This window comes from Psittacula echo, assembly GCF_963264785.1.
Source record: "Psittacula echo genome assembly, chromosome: 23".
NCBI lineage: Eukaryota > Metazoa > Chordata > Aves > Psittaciformes > Psittacidae > Psittacula > Psittacula echo.
The window spans coordinates 3463879-3481628 of NC_137748.1; the positions used below are offsets into that span (position 1 = coordinate 3463879).

The following is a 17750-nucleotide window of genomic DNA, read 5'->3' on the forward strand; positions in this document are numbered from 1 at the left end:
AGGAGCCTCAACCTTTCCCGGGATCCAATCGATCCGGCAGCTCGGAATAGCTGGACCAGGCTGGAGAGGCATCCGCCAGGGTCACACGGGCAGCATCCAGCACCTGGGACTGATTGCACTGAATAAATGAGCAATTAAAGGCATTACAGGAAGACTAAACCATCCCAGACCTCCCCCTGACCCTCCTGGAATCCTGGCTGTAGGTCCGGGATGCTCAGGCCGGCTCTTCCCAGTGGGATAGGGGCATCGTGGCCCCCCGGGGTGGAAGGGGCACAGGGCACGGGCATCTGCGAGGCAAGACTGAGGTGCTATTGTCCCGAGGTGGATGGGATGCTCCGAGCCCAGCCTGGATTCCCAGGGGGATTTCAGCTCAGGGCTGGGGAGCTGCACTTACACCTATGGGGAAGTATTAGTGTGTGTTGGGGGGGGGGTGATGGGGATGCTGCAGCAGCGCACAAACCTCATTTGGGGTCTGTGCAGCTCCTGGTACCCAAAGCCTTCATCTCATTTAAGCCTTGCTTGAATTGAAGTCTTAAACCCCCATCATGGGAGGAGAGGAGCAGGAGCTGAGAGAGCAGCTTCTTGGGGTGCTGGGGCTCAAGGCTTCAGGTCAGTGGGGTGCAGGATGGGGTGCATGGGGGGGTGCTCCCTCCAGGCTGGGCTTTATGTGCCCCCCCCCCCACTTAATGAGCAGGCAATTTGCTGCGAAGGAAATGAAAAGGTTTGCAGTGGAAAGCTGGTGGCCACAAGGAGAGAGGGGCAGCGGTTCATGTGCTAATGCAGCAGATTTTGTTATGATTCATTAAGCCATTAAACTCCCTTTTAATTGGAGGCAGCCTTTATGGAGATGCTGTTTTATCCTTGGAGAGCAAACGGGAGTGGGAGCAAAGGGGAGGTGGCAGAGACCCTCCCTTGCAGCACACTGGGTACCCCCTGTGCTCAGAGGAGCCCCAGATCCCCCTGGGCTTGTGTTGGTGCTGGAGGCCAGAACAGCCCAGTTGTGTGAATGCGGTGCAAGGAATGGGATGGGGAGCTGGGAATATCAAGGAGCTGTGGGTTTGGGGGGGCTGAGGTCCTCTTTGGGGCTGCTGGTCAGCAATTCCCAGCTGTTAGAGCCTTCCGAAGAGCAGCACAGGGCTTAATGCAGCTTCCACCCAGGAGAATGCTGCAGAGTGGTGGTAACCACGGAGGAGAGCCCAGAACCCCTTTGGTGCTGCTGGGACTGGGGTGGCACCGAGCTGGGATGCTCCAGCTCCAGCTCATTGTGCACTGGAGAGCCCATTATGGGTGGCTGCAGCACAGAGCTCGATCCCAGATTATCCCCCGATGGGATTAGGGATAATCCCAGTTTTCTCTAAACCCTCCTGGGACTTCCCATCCCCAGTGCCCACGCCTCTGGGGAGAGGTTTTTGCTGCTATGGGATGAGTCAGGTGAAGCTGTGTCTGAATGAAAGACAGGCTCGATTTTAAAGCAGATTAATTAAGCTGCATTAGAGGCCTGTGTGGACAGGGTTCAGAATGAAAACAGCCTTAATTCGATTCCTCTGACTTGCAAATCGCGGGGGGGAAGTCAGCTGAGATCACATTAAGGCCGTTTCCACCCCGAACCGTGTCCTCGCAGGGCTCTAATGCAGTTTAACTAATTCAATTGAAATGCTTATTGAGACTAACCGGGTTACATGCTGGTGCGGGGCTGGAGCCGCCAAGCCTCGGGCTGGGACCCCCGTGTGGGGCCAGGAGGGTGGGAATGGGGCAGGAACATCAGCCCCATCCCGTTGTGTGTGCCCCAAATCCATGGTTTGGGGTGGAAAATCCTCCTTTCTGCCCCTCAGGTGCAGAGCATCCCTGTGGATCCACGTCTGGATCCGTCACCACCACTCGGGCTCTGTGCCCTTGGCACACTTCACGCCATGAATGTTCCAGGGCTGCACTGGCTGGTGCTGGAGGGCTGGAGAAGAGGAAGCTTTTTGTTCCCCGCCGCAGTGGCCGGAGCTGGGCTCAGGACAATGAGGGGCTTCTTGAAGCCGCCGTTCCTTTGCCCCATAGAGGAAATGTGCCCCTGACACCCCCCAGACAGCCGCAGCCCCATGAGAACACCCAAGCAAGGGGTACAAGGACCCCAAGGGCAGGGTTCCAGCCTGGTTCTGGTTTGGGTGCCCCTCCGTGGCCACTTTCGCTTCATCAGCGAGGGCACAGGATGCTCCTGGTGGCTTCAGGGCTGCTCAGCCCCTTGCCTGCATCCCGCAAGTCACCGAGGCTTTGGATCGTGTCCCTCAGCTCACAGAGCCGGGGCCAGGCTCGGTGGGCAGCGGGTGACACTCCGGGTGCCCCCCCAGCACCGAGCAGTGTGTCAGCCCCTGTGGCCGGCGCTGAATCACCCGCCAGCTATTCCCCACACAAAGGACCCATTCTGCTCTGGCTTCGCCGTGCGGGTGTACCGGCTCCGATGTGGCGGCTCCCGGGGCTCCCAGCCTAAAAGCCGGGCCCTGGCCCAAAACTCCTCATTGCCACGAGCCTTTTTCCCTTTCATTTTTGGTCTGAATGGGAAAGCCTCATTTTACACGGGAAGGGAAAGCGGCTGCACAAACCCAGTCCGACGGCTGCTCTGGAACGCAAAGGGGGTGCAAAGCGCCAGCCCCCAGCTCCATAAATCCCAGCTGAGGGTTGAATTGTGCCCTGCGTGAATCCCACATCAAAAGGGAATCAATCTCCCAGTGTTTACAGCCGCGGCTTTGTCACCAATTAGGATGTTGTGATTGGATTAGACGTGAGAAGATAGAAGCCTCCCGGGGCAGAGTCATCCCTGAGGAAAGCCCGGCGGCTGTTGGGCTGCGTGGATGCTCCCGGGATTTATCCCTGGAGGCAGCACGCGGCTGAGGGCAGAGCACCCAGACTCGAGCTTCCCCCTTTGCTGCAGCCAGGATCTGAGCTGCGGTGACTCCCGGCTTCGGGAATGATGATCCCAAGGAGGGCAGCTCCCAGGGGCCGCGGTTCCAGCTGGGCTCCAGGGGGTTCCCGCAGGTCCAGCGCTGCTCAGCACCTTCGCCTCATCCTGGTCCTCTTCAGCACCCGCTCCCCAGCGCTGCGAGGCACAAAGGAGCTTCTGTGGGCTCTGAAGGAGCGCTGCGAGGCGCAGGACGGGGCTCCCACAGCGCATCTGCCCGCACAGGGGTGCGGGGACCCGGGGCTGCCGGGGGGCACCGGGAGGGGGGGTCACGTTCTGGGATAGGAGCGGCCCCAGCGCAGCTTTTGGGCCCCCGCTCTTGGGGAGGGGGATCCCGGCGGGGGGGATCCATCCCCGCGCTGCTGAGCGGCTCCGTGCCTCAGTTTACCCGCAAGGGTCACACGAAGGGAACGCGATGCCCCCGGGACCCGCCGGGCCCAGAGCAGCGGCGCCGGCCCCGTTTTCACCCGGAGCTGCGGGGGGGAGGACGTGGCCGGGGGGGGGGCGGGAACGGACCCCCCGGTGCTGCCCGGTGGGGACAGCTCCTCTGCGGTCCCGCCGTGCTAACCGTTTCGTTCCTGCTCCTCCCTGCTTGTTCCCAGTCCCACGGGGCTGCCGGAGCCGGCAGCAGAGCGCTGCTTCCCTCTAGCGGCACCGGAGGCTGCTGGGGCGGGGAGCCGCACGGTAAAGCGGACAGACCCCACCGGTGGCTGTGCGGCCGTGACACCGCTCCACCACGGACCCGCCACCGTCCCCGGGCCCCGCTGCCCCTGCCCGGGCGGTCCGGTGGCGAGCGAGGAGTGGGCACACGCCGGTCCCGGACCCCACATGCCTCAACCGCTGCTCACCGCCAGGACTACAGCTCCCGGCAGGCCCCGGGGCAGCTGGAAGACGAGCCCAATAGAAAGCGGCTTTACTCAGTAACGGGGCCGCCGCCAGGCTCTCCGGGAGTTGTATGCCGCTCTGCAGCAGGCTGCGCTGCTGTGAACTACATGTCCCAGAATGCCGCGGGGAAGCGCAGACCAATGAGGAGCGTGCGTTTTGGAGTTGCGCGCAGGCGCGCAGGGGCGAGTGGCCGCGGATTCATGTGGAGGTCAGGGGCGCCGCGAGAGGGGAGCGGGACGGGCGGGCGCGGTAGGTTTGGGGCCGGGATTGGTGAAGCGGGGACCGGGAGCCGGGACCGGAGGTGGAGCGGAGAGCGGGGCCCGAGCTGCGGCGGGAGCGGAGCCTCGGCTCTCGGGTGGCTGCCCTGGGGGCGAGAGGCCTGGAAGGGAGGCGGCGGGCCGGGCTCGGGGCCCGGAGCGGGTGCTGGGGTGCACTGCGGGGCTGTGGCCGAGGACCTGCTCCTCGGTGAGGATGTGAGACCGCCGTGGGTTTTGCAGGAGGGAGCTCCTAAAGGAAAGGCTGGACCTGGAGGTGTGAGATGGCCGCGAAGGTGTTTGAGAGCCTGGGGAAGCTCGGCCTGGGGCTGGCGGTTGTAGGAGGAGTTGTGAACTCCGCGCTTTACAATGGTGAGTGCGGGAGGTTGAGAGCTTCCAGTTCGCTTGTACCTTTGGTTTTGGTCAGTGTCGGAGCCACCGTGTGCTTTCATTGCTGATGGTAGCAGGGGGACACAGGTGTGAAACCTTCCTGGGCTGTTTTATGCCCTGTGCATTGCACAAGCGGGATTGCAAGCTGTTGGCTCACTTGGGAGCAGACTGTGAGACCAGGAGCCATGGCTGCGTCTTCTTCTGGCCTTGTTGCTCCAAACAATGGCATTAATGTCACTGCAGCAAAAGGCTTTGGCTCCCCCAACAGACCACTTCCACAGAGGTGGTTTTGGTACCAACGTGGCTCTTGTCTTCTCCAGTTGATGCAGGCCACAGAGCTGTCATCTTTGACCGATTCCGCGGGGTCCAGGACGTGGTGGTGGGAGAAGGCACCCACTTCCTCATCCCCTGGGTGCAGAAACCCATCATCTTCGACTGCCGCTCCCGGCCCCGAAACATTCCTGTGATCACAGGCAGCAAAGGTGAGCGCTTGCTTTGGTTTGGTTTTTTTCTGGAGGTGGAGATCCCAAATCCAGTTGGACACAGTCAGGAATGGTTTGAGCTGTGGTTTTAGTTCCTTCGGCCCTGTCAGTCATCCCTTTAACCATAAAGTCCCTGTCTTTCCAGTAGGGCAGTAATTCCCTGTGTCACCAATAAACTACAGTTTGAGCTACAACTTCTCTGGGATGGGGATTTGGATCCCAGGGTGCAAAGGGCAGTAAAAATAACCTGTTTCTTTCTTGTTTAGTCACCCTGGAGAGGACAGACATCTCCTGTTCCTGTGCTTTGCCACTCAACTCGTGCCTCTCTTCCCACAGACCTTCAGAATGTGAACATCACGTTGCGTATCCTGTTCAGACCAGTGACTGCCCAGTTACCCCGCATCTTCACCAGTATTGGAGAGGACTACGACGAGCGTGTGCTGCCCTCAATCACAACTGAAATCCTCAAGTCTGTTGTGGTAAGGACAGGCTCTGCTGCTCATCTTTCTTCCCTCTTTTTAGCAGCTGGGGCATGGAATACATTGTGCTTTGGAATAAGGCTTCTCTTTCCACTCCCAAGGCTCTCAGAGGCCATCCAGAAAAGCTTACACTTAAACTCCCAGTCATTGAGTCTTTTACTTCCAACCCATGGGCAGCTCGATGTCTGGGAGCTTTGGGAGAGGAGCTTTACAGCTGATGGTGCAAAGACAGGCAGGACACAGAGAATCTGTCACTTCTGGGAGCTTCCTTCTCACTCTTCATCCCGATTTCAGGCTCGCTTTGATGCTGGAGAATTGATCACTCAGAGAGAGCTGGTCTCAAGGCAAGTGAGTGAGGACCTCACAGAGAGAGCAGCAACCTTCGGGCTCATTCTGGATGATGTGTCCTTGGTAAGAGTGCTCCCTTTTCGGTTTTTCTCCTTGGAGTCTGCCCAGATAAGAGCAGTGGAGAAAAGAGTCAGTGCACGGCCAGAGATGAAGGGGCTGGGAGTTTGGACACATGGACTATATTTGTCTGCCTGCAGTTGCATGGGATGTGGTGGTTACAGCTCAAAGCTCTGCTTTTGTCACTGGCCTTCTGTGACCTTGAGCAAGCCCTTGAAGGCTCCTCTGTGCTGGCTCATTGTCAGGCTCCACTGCTGCGAGGCTTTTGTAGTTCAAATGAGGAACAAATGCTTCTGGGGGTGATGGATCAGGCTTTAGAGAAAGCAGCTGCTTCACAAGCACCTTGAGAGACAGGGAGAAAGTGCTGGGCTTGAGGAGGTAGTTAAAATACTGGCTTCTGATAGTGTCCTTTTCCTACAAAGTATTTGGTTTTCTCCTGGCTGTGTTCTTCAAGACTGTTGAAGGAGAGAGCTCTCCCTGTCTCCCTACAAGCTTTGTAAATGAATTGTGTTGTAATCTGGCTTGTACTTGCCCCTCTTCCTCTCTTCTGGAACCTCTCTCAAAAGCCTGCTTGGCAAACAGGGGTATTATAGGCAGTCTTTGCAGGAAGGTGACTTTTATTTCTTGAAAATGTAAGTTTTGACTCTCTGTTTCTGGTGCTTTGTCCTGAGCACACTCCTGAAGGAGATCCACCTTTCCCATGGCCCGTCCCTGGAGGCTGCAGCTATCCAAACTACCCAGGCTGAGCACAGTGGGGCATAATGGAGCAGGAAAGGGCTCTTTAAGGGCTCCTGGCTCTCCATCCCCATCCCACTGGAGCTGTGTGGTTCACAGCAGCACTGCTGTGTGCTGTCAGCAGTGTGAACTTTGCTTGCTTTGTGCCCTGTAGACTCACCTGACCTTTGGCAAGGAGTTCACAGAGGCTGTGGAGATGAAGCAGGTGGCCCAGCAAGAAGCAGAGAGAGCGAGATTCATTGTGGAAAAGGTACCTTGTCCTTCTGAGAAACTTGCTAAAGGTTCCTGGTATCTCTTTCCCATTCCAGCTTGCAGTGAACATCTGACCGGGCCAGCTGAATGATGAAATCACTTGGTGCCGTAATGCTGATGCAGTTCTCAGCTCTGGCTTGTGATTATTGGATAGATAAAGCCTAAGGCTGGGTTTTGGGGTCGTCTTTTTCTTCCTATAACGTGTCACAGTCTTACTGGGGTGCTGAACAGAAACGTCTGCATGGAGCCAGGAGGAAATGGCACTCAGTGTCAGTTAGAAATGGGGTTCAGGGCTGAGATCTGCATCCCACATGATCCCAGTGTTTGAGAATTTTGAGAAGCTGGTCAAAGCCTTGTCTGGGGTTGATATCATTGGCATGGAGGCCTGTGTCCGAGGGGTGTTACTGACCACAGGAGATGCAAGAGCACATGATCCCAGATCAACCCAGAAAACAATTTGGCGTTCAAGTGTTGAAGTCCCCTGGTCCAACACATGCCTGTGGGGATTGCAAGAACCTGCAGCAAACACCCGATCAATAAGATGCATGTAATCTGTCAAGATGATTAAACAGCAGAAGTGTTTATTTGACCTGGGTTTAACTGCACTGATGAAGCTCTCTAGTGTTTCAGAGACAATTTTCCACCAGGAGTGTCCTTTGGTGGGTTAATGTTTCATGAGGGTAAAACTGATAAGGCAATTTCAAGATGATTTTTCAACCTTTTTTTCCACAGTAGGCAGAAAAAGAGTCGAAGAGAATACAGCTTTAAAATAACCCCATCTATCTTGGGGGAAAAGAACAGGAGGGAGGTGAAATGGGAATTCCTGTTTTAAACATGGCGGTAGCATCTTCTTTGCTCTAGTTTTCTCTGTTGGTTATTCCCTGTCCTGTCTATTTCCAGGCTGAGCAGCAGAAGAAAGCGGCTGTGATCTCTGCTGAGGGAGACTCCAAAGCAGCTGAGCTCATTGCCAACTCGCTGGCCACTGCAGGCGATGGCTTGATCGAGCTGCGCAAGCTGGAGGCCGCCGAGGACATCGCCTACCAGCTCTCACGGTCCCGCAACATCACGTACCTGCCCTCCGGACAGTCTGTGCTCCTCCAGCTGCCGCAGTGAGCCCGGGCAACTCTGCCTCCCAGATCAGCCCTTTCCAAAAGAATTGGTGCAATTTCCTCATTGGTAGAAAGAGAGGAAATGAAAATTCAACCCATTTTGAATTCTTAATCAAATAAAACTGACCACTCTTGAGAACAGACCTGCATTCCTCCCCTCTACAGTCAGAGCAGTGGCTTTGGCCATTAAGCTACATTTGAGAATTGCCCCTTTCCAGGCACTTTGAGCAACAGGAGCAGAGTTTCTTCTGTTCACTCCTGGAGCAAAGGAGTAGCCCAGGTGACTCCCTGACCACAAGAGTGCTCTATCCATCAGGTTTCACAGCGATGCTTCAGTGCCTTCAGGCTGGCTTAGCCGGGGTTGTTACGGACTTGCAGATCCTGGACTATGGGTCAGGGATGCCCAGGGCTCGCTCTTCAGTCAAGCCAGTCTGTTTTCAGGTGTCAGCTGAGTGTAAGAGGACATCTCAGCTGTCAGGGCAGTGGCTCTGCCTGTGTGAACCACAGCACTGATAGCTGGAGGCACAGGTTGAGTGGCTTGTGGCTGGGGGTGAGAATAGCAAGAGGTTTGCTTTATGTAGTGGATGGATTTCAGGCACAGAGGAGAAGATCCTTCCTCTGCAGGAAATGCTTCTCAGGCACATGCTGGACATCTCCACTTCTCCCCCTGCTGCTGCACTCTGATCTGTTTGCTGCTGCTTGCCCTGTTGTGCAGCATTGGTTCTTTCATCAAGGTCAGTTGGCCTATTGCAAACAGCACCTAGGACAAAGAGGGGATGACTCGGTGCTCTGTGGCTCAGGCAGTCGGAGGTGGGCAGAATTCTCTGTTACATCAATGCTCTTTTTATGTAGGGAACCTGAATTGTAAGGAGGATGTGATGGGTGCAATTGTATAACCAGCCTTCAATAAATGTCACAGTCCCAACTGTAGTCCTGTGGGGTGTTGGGTTTTATTTGCTGTCACAGAAGCATGAAGGTTGGGTCAGTGGAGCAAGAACCTCATGCTTGTGTTACTGTGTGGATATGTCACTTAGCACAGGCCAATAGGTCTTGTTCCTGACAACTTAAAGCTTGAAACATGATTCTTGGGCTGAATTCCTGCAGCCAGGTAAGGCTGAGAGTAACTTGAGATTATTGCAAGGGCTTTTAACTGCTTTCCATGCACTGTTCAGGCTGTTTACTGCATGTGCATCTTCCAGGGTGCTCTTTTGATGCACCATGCTGTTGGAAAGAAAACAGGGGTGTATTGTACCAAATACAGCCTACAGTGCTTCACCTGTGTCAGCAGCTACTCCTATCCTGTAAACAGGGTGCTTGTACAATGCCTGTTATCCCTTGAGGAATGAGATCTTGGGTGGGTGTCATCACTGCCCTGAGGGTGATGAGCCCTTGGGAAAGCTGCTGGGAATGGTGGGCTTGTTTCCTCATCTTACAGCCGCTTGGAGTCCTTGCCCTTGGAGAGACTCCTGTGCTCTTTGTGCTGGGCAGGGTCTGTGCTTGCAGTGATGAGGTGCCGGAGCTTGTGAAATATTTTAAGCAGCTGAGCAGTCAGGTCCATAACTCCCAAATAACTTCCAGACCTCTCCCCCTCCAGTGCTCTTGTTCTTTATTCCTCTGGTTTACCACTTCAGACACTTCTAAGGAAGCTTCCACTTTCCTCCCAAGGCTCCTTTTAAAGCCCCCTTAGTGTTTCCTGTGCCAGGTGTTGGGCTCAGCAGAGTGCCTGAAATCCCTTCTCAGCTTCTGTGATTCTGCATCTCTTCTCCCTCCAGTCCTGCATTTTCAGTGGAGTGTGGAGTGTTTCCTGCTGCTTTTGCTCTTAGCCTCTGGAGGAGGGGCTCCAACAGTGGCCTCTGGGTCTTATTAATCACCATTTCCCTTGCTTTTGGGTGTAATTCTTTTCACAAATGCTCCCTGGCTGTTAACTGCTCCTGTACCTTCTCTCTGCCTCACTTAATGCCTAAAGCTGCCATCGACTCATCAGACTTCAAAGCTGCTCTTGAACCTGTGGCTGGCTGGGGGTGTGCTCACTGAACCCCTTGTTTATATTGTGTTTACAGCTGCTCTTCAGCCTTGGTGGAGACCATCTCCAGATGGGAGCAATGACCCTAAAACCAGGATGTGGTTTAGTGCACAGGGATACTGGGTGAGGAAACAGCCACTTGCTGGCTGGATGCTGCTCTGAGGTGTGCAGCAGTGAGCAAGCATTGCCTGGCATCCTCTGCCAAACTCCTCAAGTGCTGGCAGTCTCCTTGATGTAAGAACAAACCAAGAAGTCGAGCTTGCGTGGCCAGGGCTGGACTGCAGAGTCAAAGGCTGGACCCTGCTTCCCAGAGCAGCAGTCGGAAGGTGTGAGCAGTGTGTGAGCACTCGCTCTCAGCACTCTGCTTGTCAGGGCAATAGACAAAGCTTTGGGCTTGGGTAACATGCAGGCAGCTGCCTTGGCTGCTCCCACAAACAGGGTGTCCCCACCCTCTCTGGAGTTTCCAACTTTGTTGCTCTTAATAACCCAGTACCAAGAAGTTGCTGGTGAAAGTGGAGCACGGCCTGGGGTGGAGAATCAAGAGAGGGTCAAGGCATGCGGCTTTGCACTGAGGGCAGAGAGGTGAGGAATGGAGGCTGCAGCTTTGCTGCCAACCGTGACGGACCGCGTTAGCGAGCACGGATGCTTGCCAAGAGGTTCTCTCTTCCAAGAGGCAAGACAAATCCAACCTGAGGAGCCGCAGGGGCCGCAGCCCGGCTGCTCTCCCACCAGATGGCAGCAGCCATTCTGCTGCTGCACCGGAGAAGCTGCGGGACCAAAGGGTGTCCCTCAGCATCCCGGGGGCTGGGGAGCGGGGAGATCTCCCTGCCCCGGGCAGAGGGCGCCAGGAGTGGAGGTGGACAAGGGCTAACACAATAGCACAGTCTCCGGGCGAGGAGGAAACAGCGCAAGCTGGTACAAGAGGGGAAGAGGGCTCAGTCCCTGTGCCAGGCTGTCCTGGTAAACCTCTGCTGCACCTTTCACTGCTGAGCACCTCCAGGCCCAGGTTTTAACTTCCCCCAGCCTAAGGCAGCACACTGAAAGGTACAAACTCCCTTTCTATGCCTGGTCCCAGGGTGGCTTGGCTTTGCAGCCTGCCTCCTTGCAGCCCTGTTCCTCCTTTCCCCAGGCCATTAGTAATTAGTTTATTACTAATTCAGAGTGGATAGGAACAACAGAAATGTCTAGGCATGACTTCAGAAGTGCAACATGGTTTAGCTTGATGTTTGAAAACAGCATTGAGTCTTTGAGTCCCGAATGTTAGTATGATGAATTCATACTGGAGCTATGTTGGTAAAAGCTTGGCAAATTTTAATCTGAAGCCCTGTAGTTCTGTGATTCCAGGTAATTAGAGTATTTCTCTGAATATAGCCCAAAAACTAAGCTACAGGGACCAGGTTTGGGGCAAAGTCTGCTGGTAATAGGCAACATAAACCTGTTGGGGCAACTGAAGGGCTCTGTGTGATGGAGAGTGCAGCCCTCTGTTGCCAGAACGCATCTCTTGCTTGAGACCAAGGAGCAGCAGTTAGTTGCCACTTAACAACGTGGAATCTCCTTGCCCATCGCTCTGCACTGGCTGTAAACCTCCAGAGAGGTTTGAGTTTGGGGTTTTCTTCCTGGGAGACTTTGCCTTACTTCTTCCCTTTGTGCTAGTGGAAGAGCTGAGCTTGGCACCAGACCGCTGGCCACATTCACACCAGCCAAACAAGCTTTGTTTCTGATAAACAAACAGGAAACTGCCTGATTTCCTCTGTGTGCTCACCCTCTCTTGTGCTCACTCCCTATTTAATAGATAACCAGCCTACCTGACTTGTGAAGAGGAGACCAAAAGCAGCCACGTGGACAGGCACTCAGGAGCAGTTGGAATTTGCAGCATGGCTGTTGCACTGAAATGGGCATCTCTGCCCTGACAGTCATGGATGCACAGGAGCTGAAACATCTCCAGGTAAGGGAGCTCCCCGAGTTTGTGATAATCTGTACCCTGCAGCAAGCTGGCAGCATGGCTGAAAGTGGTTAGAGCCAAGGGATAGGGAGGAGTTTCCTTATTGCTTCCTTTGTGCTGTTTATATCTGAGTGTATCTAGTGCTTCTGTCCTGAAACACAGAGGATGTGGCAGGGTGTGCAGGGGGAAAAGGCACTTGTGGAAGCGGATAGGAAATGATGTCCTAAACCATGCTGGAGCTCAGCTCAGCTGGGAGATGGGGAACAATTCGTAGGGCCAAATTTGGTCTAATTATTCCTTGCCTGGCACTAGGCAGCACAGGGCCTGATCCATTCTTCATATGCCTGTTTTCCATCAGCAGAACTGAGCTGACTTCAGGCCAGCAAGTCCTGACTTACACTGCAGTAGTTCTCAGAGGTAGGTCAGGTTTACTTAGGGATGATTTGATGCTTTGTACTTTGGTTTTCTACTTGGTGAAGATTGTCACAGATAGAGAGGTATCAGGGTCAATGATGGGGGACATGAAGTCCATCCTAGCTAGTGGATGCAGAACAAACTTTCAGAGAAAGAGATGCATCTGATGTCTTTGGAGAAATGCCCACTCATAGCCAGGCGGGGTTCACTTTCCCCACCCATAGAAAGCTATAAAATCCCAAATCTACAGGGAAAGGACCTGGTAGAGCAGGCACCCAGTTCTTGCTGAACACAGGAAGAAGAGCTAGAGACACCAGGAAGCTCCCATGGGAGGCTGAGCTCAACCGCTGCTGTAACCACAGCATTTGGGGTTCCTCATACTGGATCCACACATGATGCAGATTTGGACTGAGTCAGAGCCCAGCAGTGAATTATTCTTGATCTCTGAGAAGCCAAAGCTGTGCATGAGCATGGGAAACTGTCCCAGACTGAGTTGCAGCGGGGCAGTGCACAAGGTGAAGACAGTGGAAGATGCCAATTGCAAGATGTGTTTGTGCTCAGCATGCTGGTAGGGGCAGGAAGGGCAGGAGGAGGCTGGAAAGAGTGTGTGCAGGATGCCTCTGAGCAGCAGGTTAAAAATACTCAACAGAGGCAAGAACAGGAAGGAAGCAGGGGTTAAGCCTGAACAAGGTGAGTCTATCCCAGAGCCATTAATTCAAACATGACTTCATGGGTAGAAATCTTGCAGTGCCCCTTCTGCAAAGCTGGTAAATACATCTCTGTTTCTCTGTTGCTTACAGCATCTTCCTCCCAAGCACAGCTTTTCAAACCCAGAGGGAAGTTTCTACGTAAACAGCTAGGCTGGAAGATTGGGTGTGAAGAGCAGGACTCCAGTTAAACCAGTCTGCTCCTCACCAGCCAAGGTACATGGACCCTACTCACACTGCTTTGGTAGGGGTTGATGCTGATCATAGCAGAGGTGCTGTAACACAGGAACACAAACGTTTCTAACAGCCAGCTGGGGCAATGCTTCCATTCAACAATTACCTCCCCCCTCCAAACCTTAGAACTCTCCTTATGTAGCCAGTCTGCTGGGGAGATCACCTGAGATCACAGTGTAACAAACACCAAAGCTGATTAAACAGACAACAGAAGAGTAAAACTCACAGAGTTGGGGTTTCTCTCCCTTCCAACCTGCCCTTGTACAGCTGCTGTATCCCAGAATCTGTGTCTTCCTTAAGAAAAATAAAAGAGAGGCAGAAAACCAAGGCTACCCAAAGAGAAGTCTTTATTATTATTATTTTGTGCTATGATTTTTATTCAGAGGCCGATAGCTCTGACAGTACAGGTCATGTTACCCTGCCCCCAGTACCCCAAAGCAGGTTAGTAATCTGCAAGTGTATCTGCCAGGCAGATACATGTATCTGTGTCACACAAGGCTGTTACTGTTGCCCTGCCTGGGCTGAGCTCAAGCCCTGAAAGCAGGGAGCCCTGTAAAACCATGTGGAACCCAGCTGGCCATGCTGGCTCTCTGAAGATCTGCCCCTCAGCTTGCAAGGGAGGCAGTGTTAAAGCTACTGGTATTGCAGTTCTGCTTCTTAGGTGATTACTGCATGCCAACTCTGCCTGTACCCTGCTGCTCCAAAGGTCTAATCTCAGGCACAAGGAGATGCTGGTGGCTGTTAGCTCTGCTATATTACTTAGAGGCAGTTAATCTTTAATTGTGGCCTTACACTCAACTAGTAAAGGAGAAGGGAGAATGAGAACAGGAATTTCCTCTGCTTGAACTTCCACTTTTCTCTGATATAGCCCAGCACCTCTGTGCTCAGTGGTGGTGGCTCCCTCAGACAGCACAGGGCTTCCTGTGACAAGAGCTAGCAGGAAAAACACTTTGTTTTCCTTTTGCTTCCCTTCCCATTGCTTGAGAGGACCCTGAAACCTGCAGGACATATCTGGATACCTAAAGAATAAAGCACTAATGTGAGAGTCAACTGGGTGGATTGCAGCCCTGGTCAGCAAGGTGTCAGCATCCTGTCTGTGCCTCAGTTTCTCTTCTCCCCCTTGGCTTGTTTTCCCAGTGGGGCAGGGCCTGGTTTTTGCAGGGTCCCTGAGCAGCACTGAGCTCCAAGGACCTTTCTCCCTTGGGGAAGGAGAAAGAGTCCCAGTCCCAACTGCACTCTCACAAGTGTCAAGTCAGGCCCAGTTCAGGCTGTTCCCAAACCAGAACTGTTAGGATGGAGGCCTTGGCAAAATACCAAGCACATGCAGAAGGGCTAGGGCTGTTCCACTTGGCCCTGCTTAGTGCCAGCCCTGTCACCAGCACCAACAAACCACCAAGAGCCACCTCACCATGAGAAGAGGTAGGTAGTACAGCAGGAAGGCAGCCCATATCCCTGTTGGCTGTGGGAAGAAAGAACTGCCTGCTGAGTTTCCCAAGAAATCATCACAGCAAGAGTGTGGATGAAGTAGAGAAGCTTTACCCATGGCTGCCTTGGGAAAACCAAAGCTCTCGTAAACCGGACCCCATTTCTCAGCAGCACAGCTCCCAGGGAACTGCAGGCCCTGGCCTGGGCAGGCAGTGCTCCTACTAGAGGGTTGCAGCCCCAGTTTGGTGCCTGAAAGCCATAGGAAATAAGCAGAGCAGATGGCTCAGGGATTGCTCAGGAACACACAGCTTTGCAAACCCAAGAAGCCTGCCCATGCCACAAGAAAACTAACAGCTGATAAAAGTAGGAGTTCACCACTGATTTTTTCCTTCCCACACTGTTCTGCAGCTGTTGCTAGTGATTATCCCCACCACAGAGCTCACTGCATCTCAACAATACTCTTACTTAAGTTTGCTTTCTCAGCAAGTCTAGGACATCTTGTCCTCTAGGAGAAAAACCCTGGTGGGTAACACTGTGTTCTGCTGTGTCTGTGTCCCATGGCCTAGCAAGTTCTCATACTTTCATTGTACTTTTCACCCCGAAAGGTCCTAAGCTGCTTAGCAAAAAAAAGCCCTGTTTTCCAGTGAGGGACAATGTCACCTATTGCTGTATTGCTGCTACTTCTGGAGTGAGCTGCAAAGAGCTGCTTGCTGAGACCCTGCATCAGTTTAGGAAGGAAATGAAGATCTCTATCACCTGCCCCTGGTACCACATGCAACGAGGAAGACACACACGAGGGCATTTCCCACACTGGTTATACTCAAGAGAGAAGGGAAATGCCAGAAAGAGGGGGCACAGGAGCCACAGAATCTCACTGTGCTGGGGATGAGCTGCAAAGAGTTGTCTGTAAAAGTTAGACACCAGTGTGAAGGGAAAGCAGAGATGACAGCAAGGAAATGAGAGGGCTGATAAGGATCTGTGGCTGTGAGGCAGGTGTGTGCTAAGGAGCAGCTTATGTGCAAGCAGAGATGTGGAGCTGTTGCTGCATTCTGGTTGTTTCCCTTTACCTGCCTGACATGTCTTTTCATGTCAAAAGCTACATCAAAGAGAGGGATGTAAATAGCTGAACAGGCTTCCTTGTGGGAACAGGGCTGAGCGCCACAGCCAGCCCCTCAGCTGGATCCCTCCCTGGGAGTGCCATGAGGAGCTGTCACCCTCCATTAGCTAAGCACCTAGGGGAGAAAGAATATGACATGCAGGAGCCAAACTATGCGGCGAGGCTGGGGAAAGTCATTCACCTCTGCAGCTCTTTCTTCCCTAGGCCACCACTGATGCTGATAGACACAAGCAGGGCCACAAAAGCAGCACCACATCCCCTGACATCCTCTCTCTATTTTTCTCAAGAAGCTGCATTCCACAAGGGTGCTGGGCTAAGCCGAAGCAGTGTCCATGCTCTCAAAGCCCAGGCTCTCCCTTGGTACCCCCTCCCTCTCCAACCACACACAGGTCACACCAGAGCTCAGAACAGCCCAGGGGCTGCTCTGCACCGAGCCAGCTTGTTACAGCTCCCATGGGGCTGGCAGAGTAAAGCACACCCTGCCCTGCTCTTTTCCTGTGCCCCCACAGCAGGGGCTGGAGCAAGGAAGAAAATGGCAGCATTGTTCTGATCCCACCATGAGGCTTCCTCAGCCTACTCTGCCCCTTTTATTTGACTGTGAACTTAAACTCTGAAAACCCCAATCCCTGCTCTGCACAGGGAGCTCAAATCTCAGGTTTTATGTTCAATAATCAAGAGTGGGTCAAACACATTGGCATGTAACATTACACACATCAGGAGTGAGGGTGTAGAAATGTTATGCACAACCTGAAATCAAGTGCCTTATGCTAAGGGGACATTTGCAGCAAACAAAGCAGATAAGGAAAGAAATCATAGGTAGGGAAGAGATTGTAGACTAAAGGATTTAAAACTACAGCAGGGACACAAGTCAGAGAGGGGGCAAGAGGAAGCCAAAGCTACAGGGCACAAGAGATTCCTGAAATCCCTGGGAAGCAGCTAACAGTAGCAAAGTGTTGCCCTTCCCCCTTTTCCTGTTTCTGCTACTCTGGCTAATTCTTTTTCCTGCTGCCAAACCCAAACCACAGCAGTGCTCTTCCCTCCTACACAGCGCTCAGCAGTGGTTTCCAGGGCTATGGATGAGGCTTCGCCACTTCCTCGGGGAGGTGGTACCACTGTGAGATGCTGTGCCAGCTGGAAAGCTGCAGCCCCGACCCTCCCCAAGTCCTTTTGTGAGCCCCATACCTGCTGCCAGCAGGGAGCTCTACCAGCAAAACCCATTTGGTTTGTATTTACTTCTTGTCACATCTCCCTCACACACCAGGCCCGGGCCTTGCAGGTGGGTGAGAGCAAGAAACCACAGGCCAGAGTTAAGTAGTTATTAGTATTTGAAGGGGAGAGGAAGACTGGAATAAGTGGGAGCTGGGGTTTGGCACAACAACAAAAGCAACCGACTCCTCCGGCTACTGTAAACCCAGCAGGGCCTCGGTGATAAGGCTCGTTTGAGTTCTTACCTGGCTCCCGCGGGGCAACTCTGTCAGCCTACGCGACACCAGCCCTTTCCCCGCGTCTCCCGTCCTGAGGCATCAACCACATCTCTCGGTAAGGACGGGAGCGCTGAGCCCGGCATTGTCGCGGCTCCCACGGCGGCCACTGCAGGGCTGGGATCGCGGACCGAGCTGACCGCAGCGCGCTGCAATTAGGGCGGCCCTAATTACCTCAGCGGAGCTAACGGTCGGTGCCTCACCTGAGCCCCGCGCATGCGCAACGGCCCCCCCTCCCGCGCACCTCACCTGCGGCCCCGCTGCTGCCGGAGGTGAGCAGCGGGGAGGTGGGAGCGAGGCAAAGCCTGACTGCGCATGCGCGCGGGCCGCGCTCCCCTCAGCCTATGGGTGTCCCCCCGTCCCCTCCCTTCCCTCCCCGCGCGCGCCAACCACCTTCCCCCCCCATCACACGCACCCGGGCGCGCCCCCGCGCGCGCGTGCGCGCGGCGGAGTCGCGAGACTGACGGCGGCC

At 54.1% G+C, this 17750-nt stretch overlaps 1 protein-coding gene across 3 annotated transcripts; it reads left to right on the forward strand.

The window, feature by feature from the left end:
• Positions 1–3967: 3967 nt before the first annotated feature.
• PHB1 (prohibitin 1) lies at positions 3968–13461 on the forward strand. Of its 3 annotated transcripts, XR_013958400.1 has the most exons (9): positions 3968–4037; positions 4327–4455; positions 4794–4955; positions 5292–5434; positions 5729–5845; positions 6729–6824; positions 7727–8215; positions 11751–11903; positions 13115–13461. XR_013958400.1 is itself a non-coding variant. In XM_080633604.1 (7 exons), exons 2-7 carry the CDS (start codon positions 4368–4370, stop codon positions 7937–7939), a joined length of 819 nt encoding a protein of 272 aa, XP_080489730.1. In that variant the 5' UTR covers positions 3968–4037; positions 4327–4367; the 3' UTR covers positions 7940–8865. The 3 variants fall into 3 exon arrangements, 2 of the variants coding, with proteins under 2 accessions (XP_080489730.1, XP_080489731.1); XM_080633604.1 differs by lacking the exons at positions 11751–11903; positions 13115–13461 and having other exon boundaries at positions 7727–8865; XM_080633605.1 differs by lacking the exons at positions 11751–11903; positions 13115–13461 and having other exon boundaries at positions 4030–4078; positions 7727–8865.
• The last annotated feature ends 4289 nt before the right edge of the window (positions 13462–17750 follow it).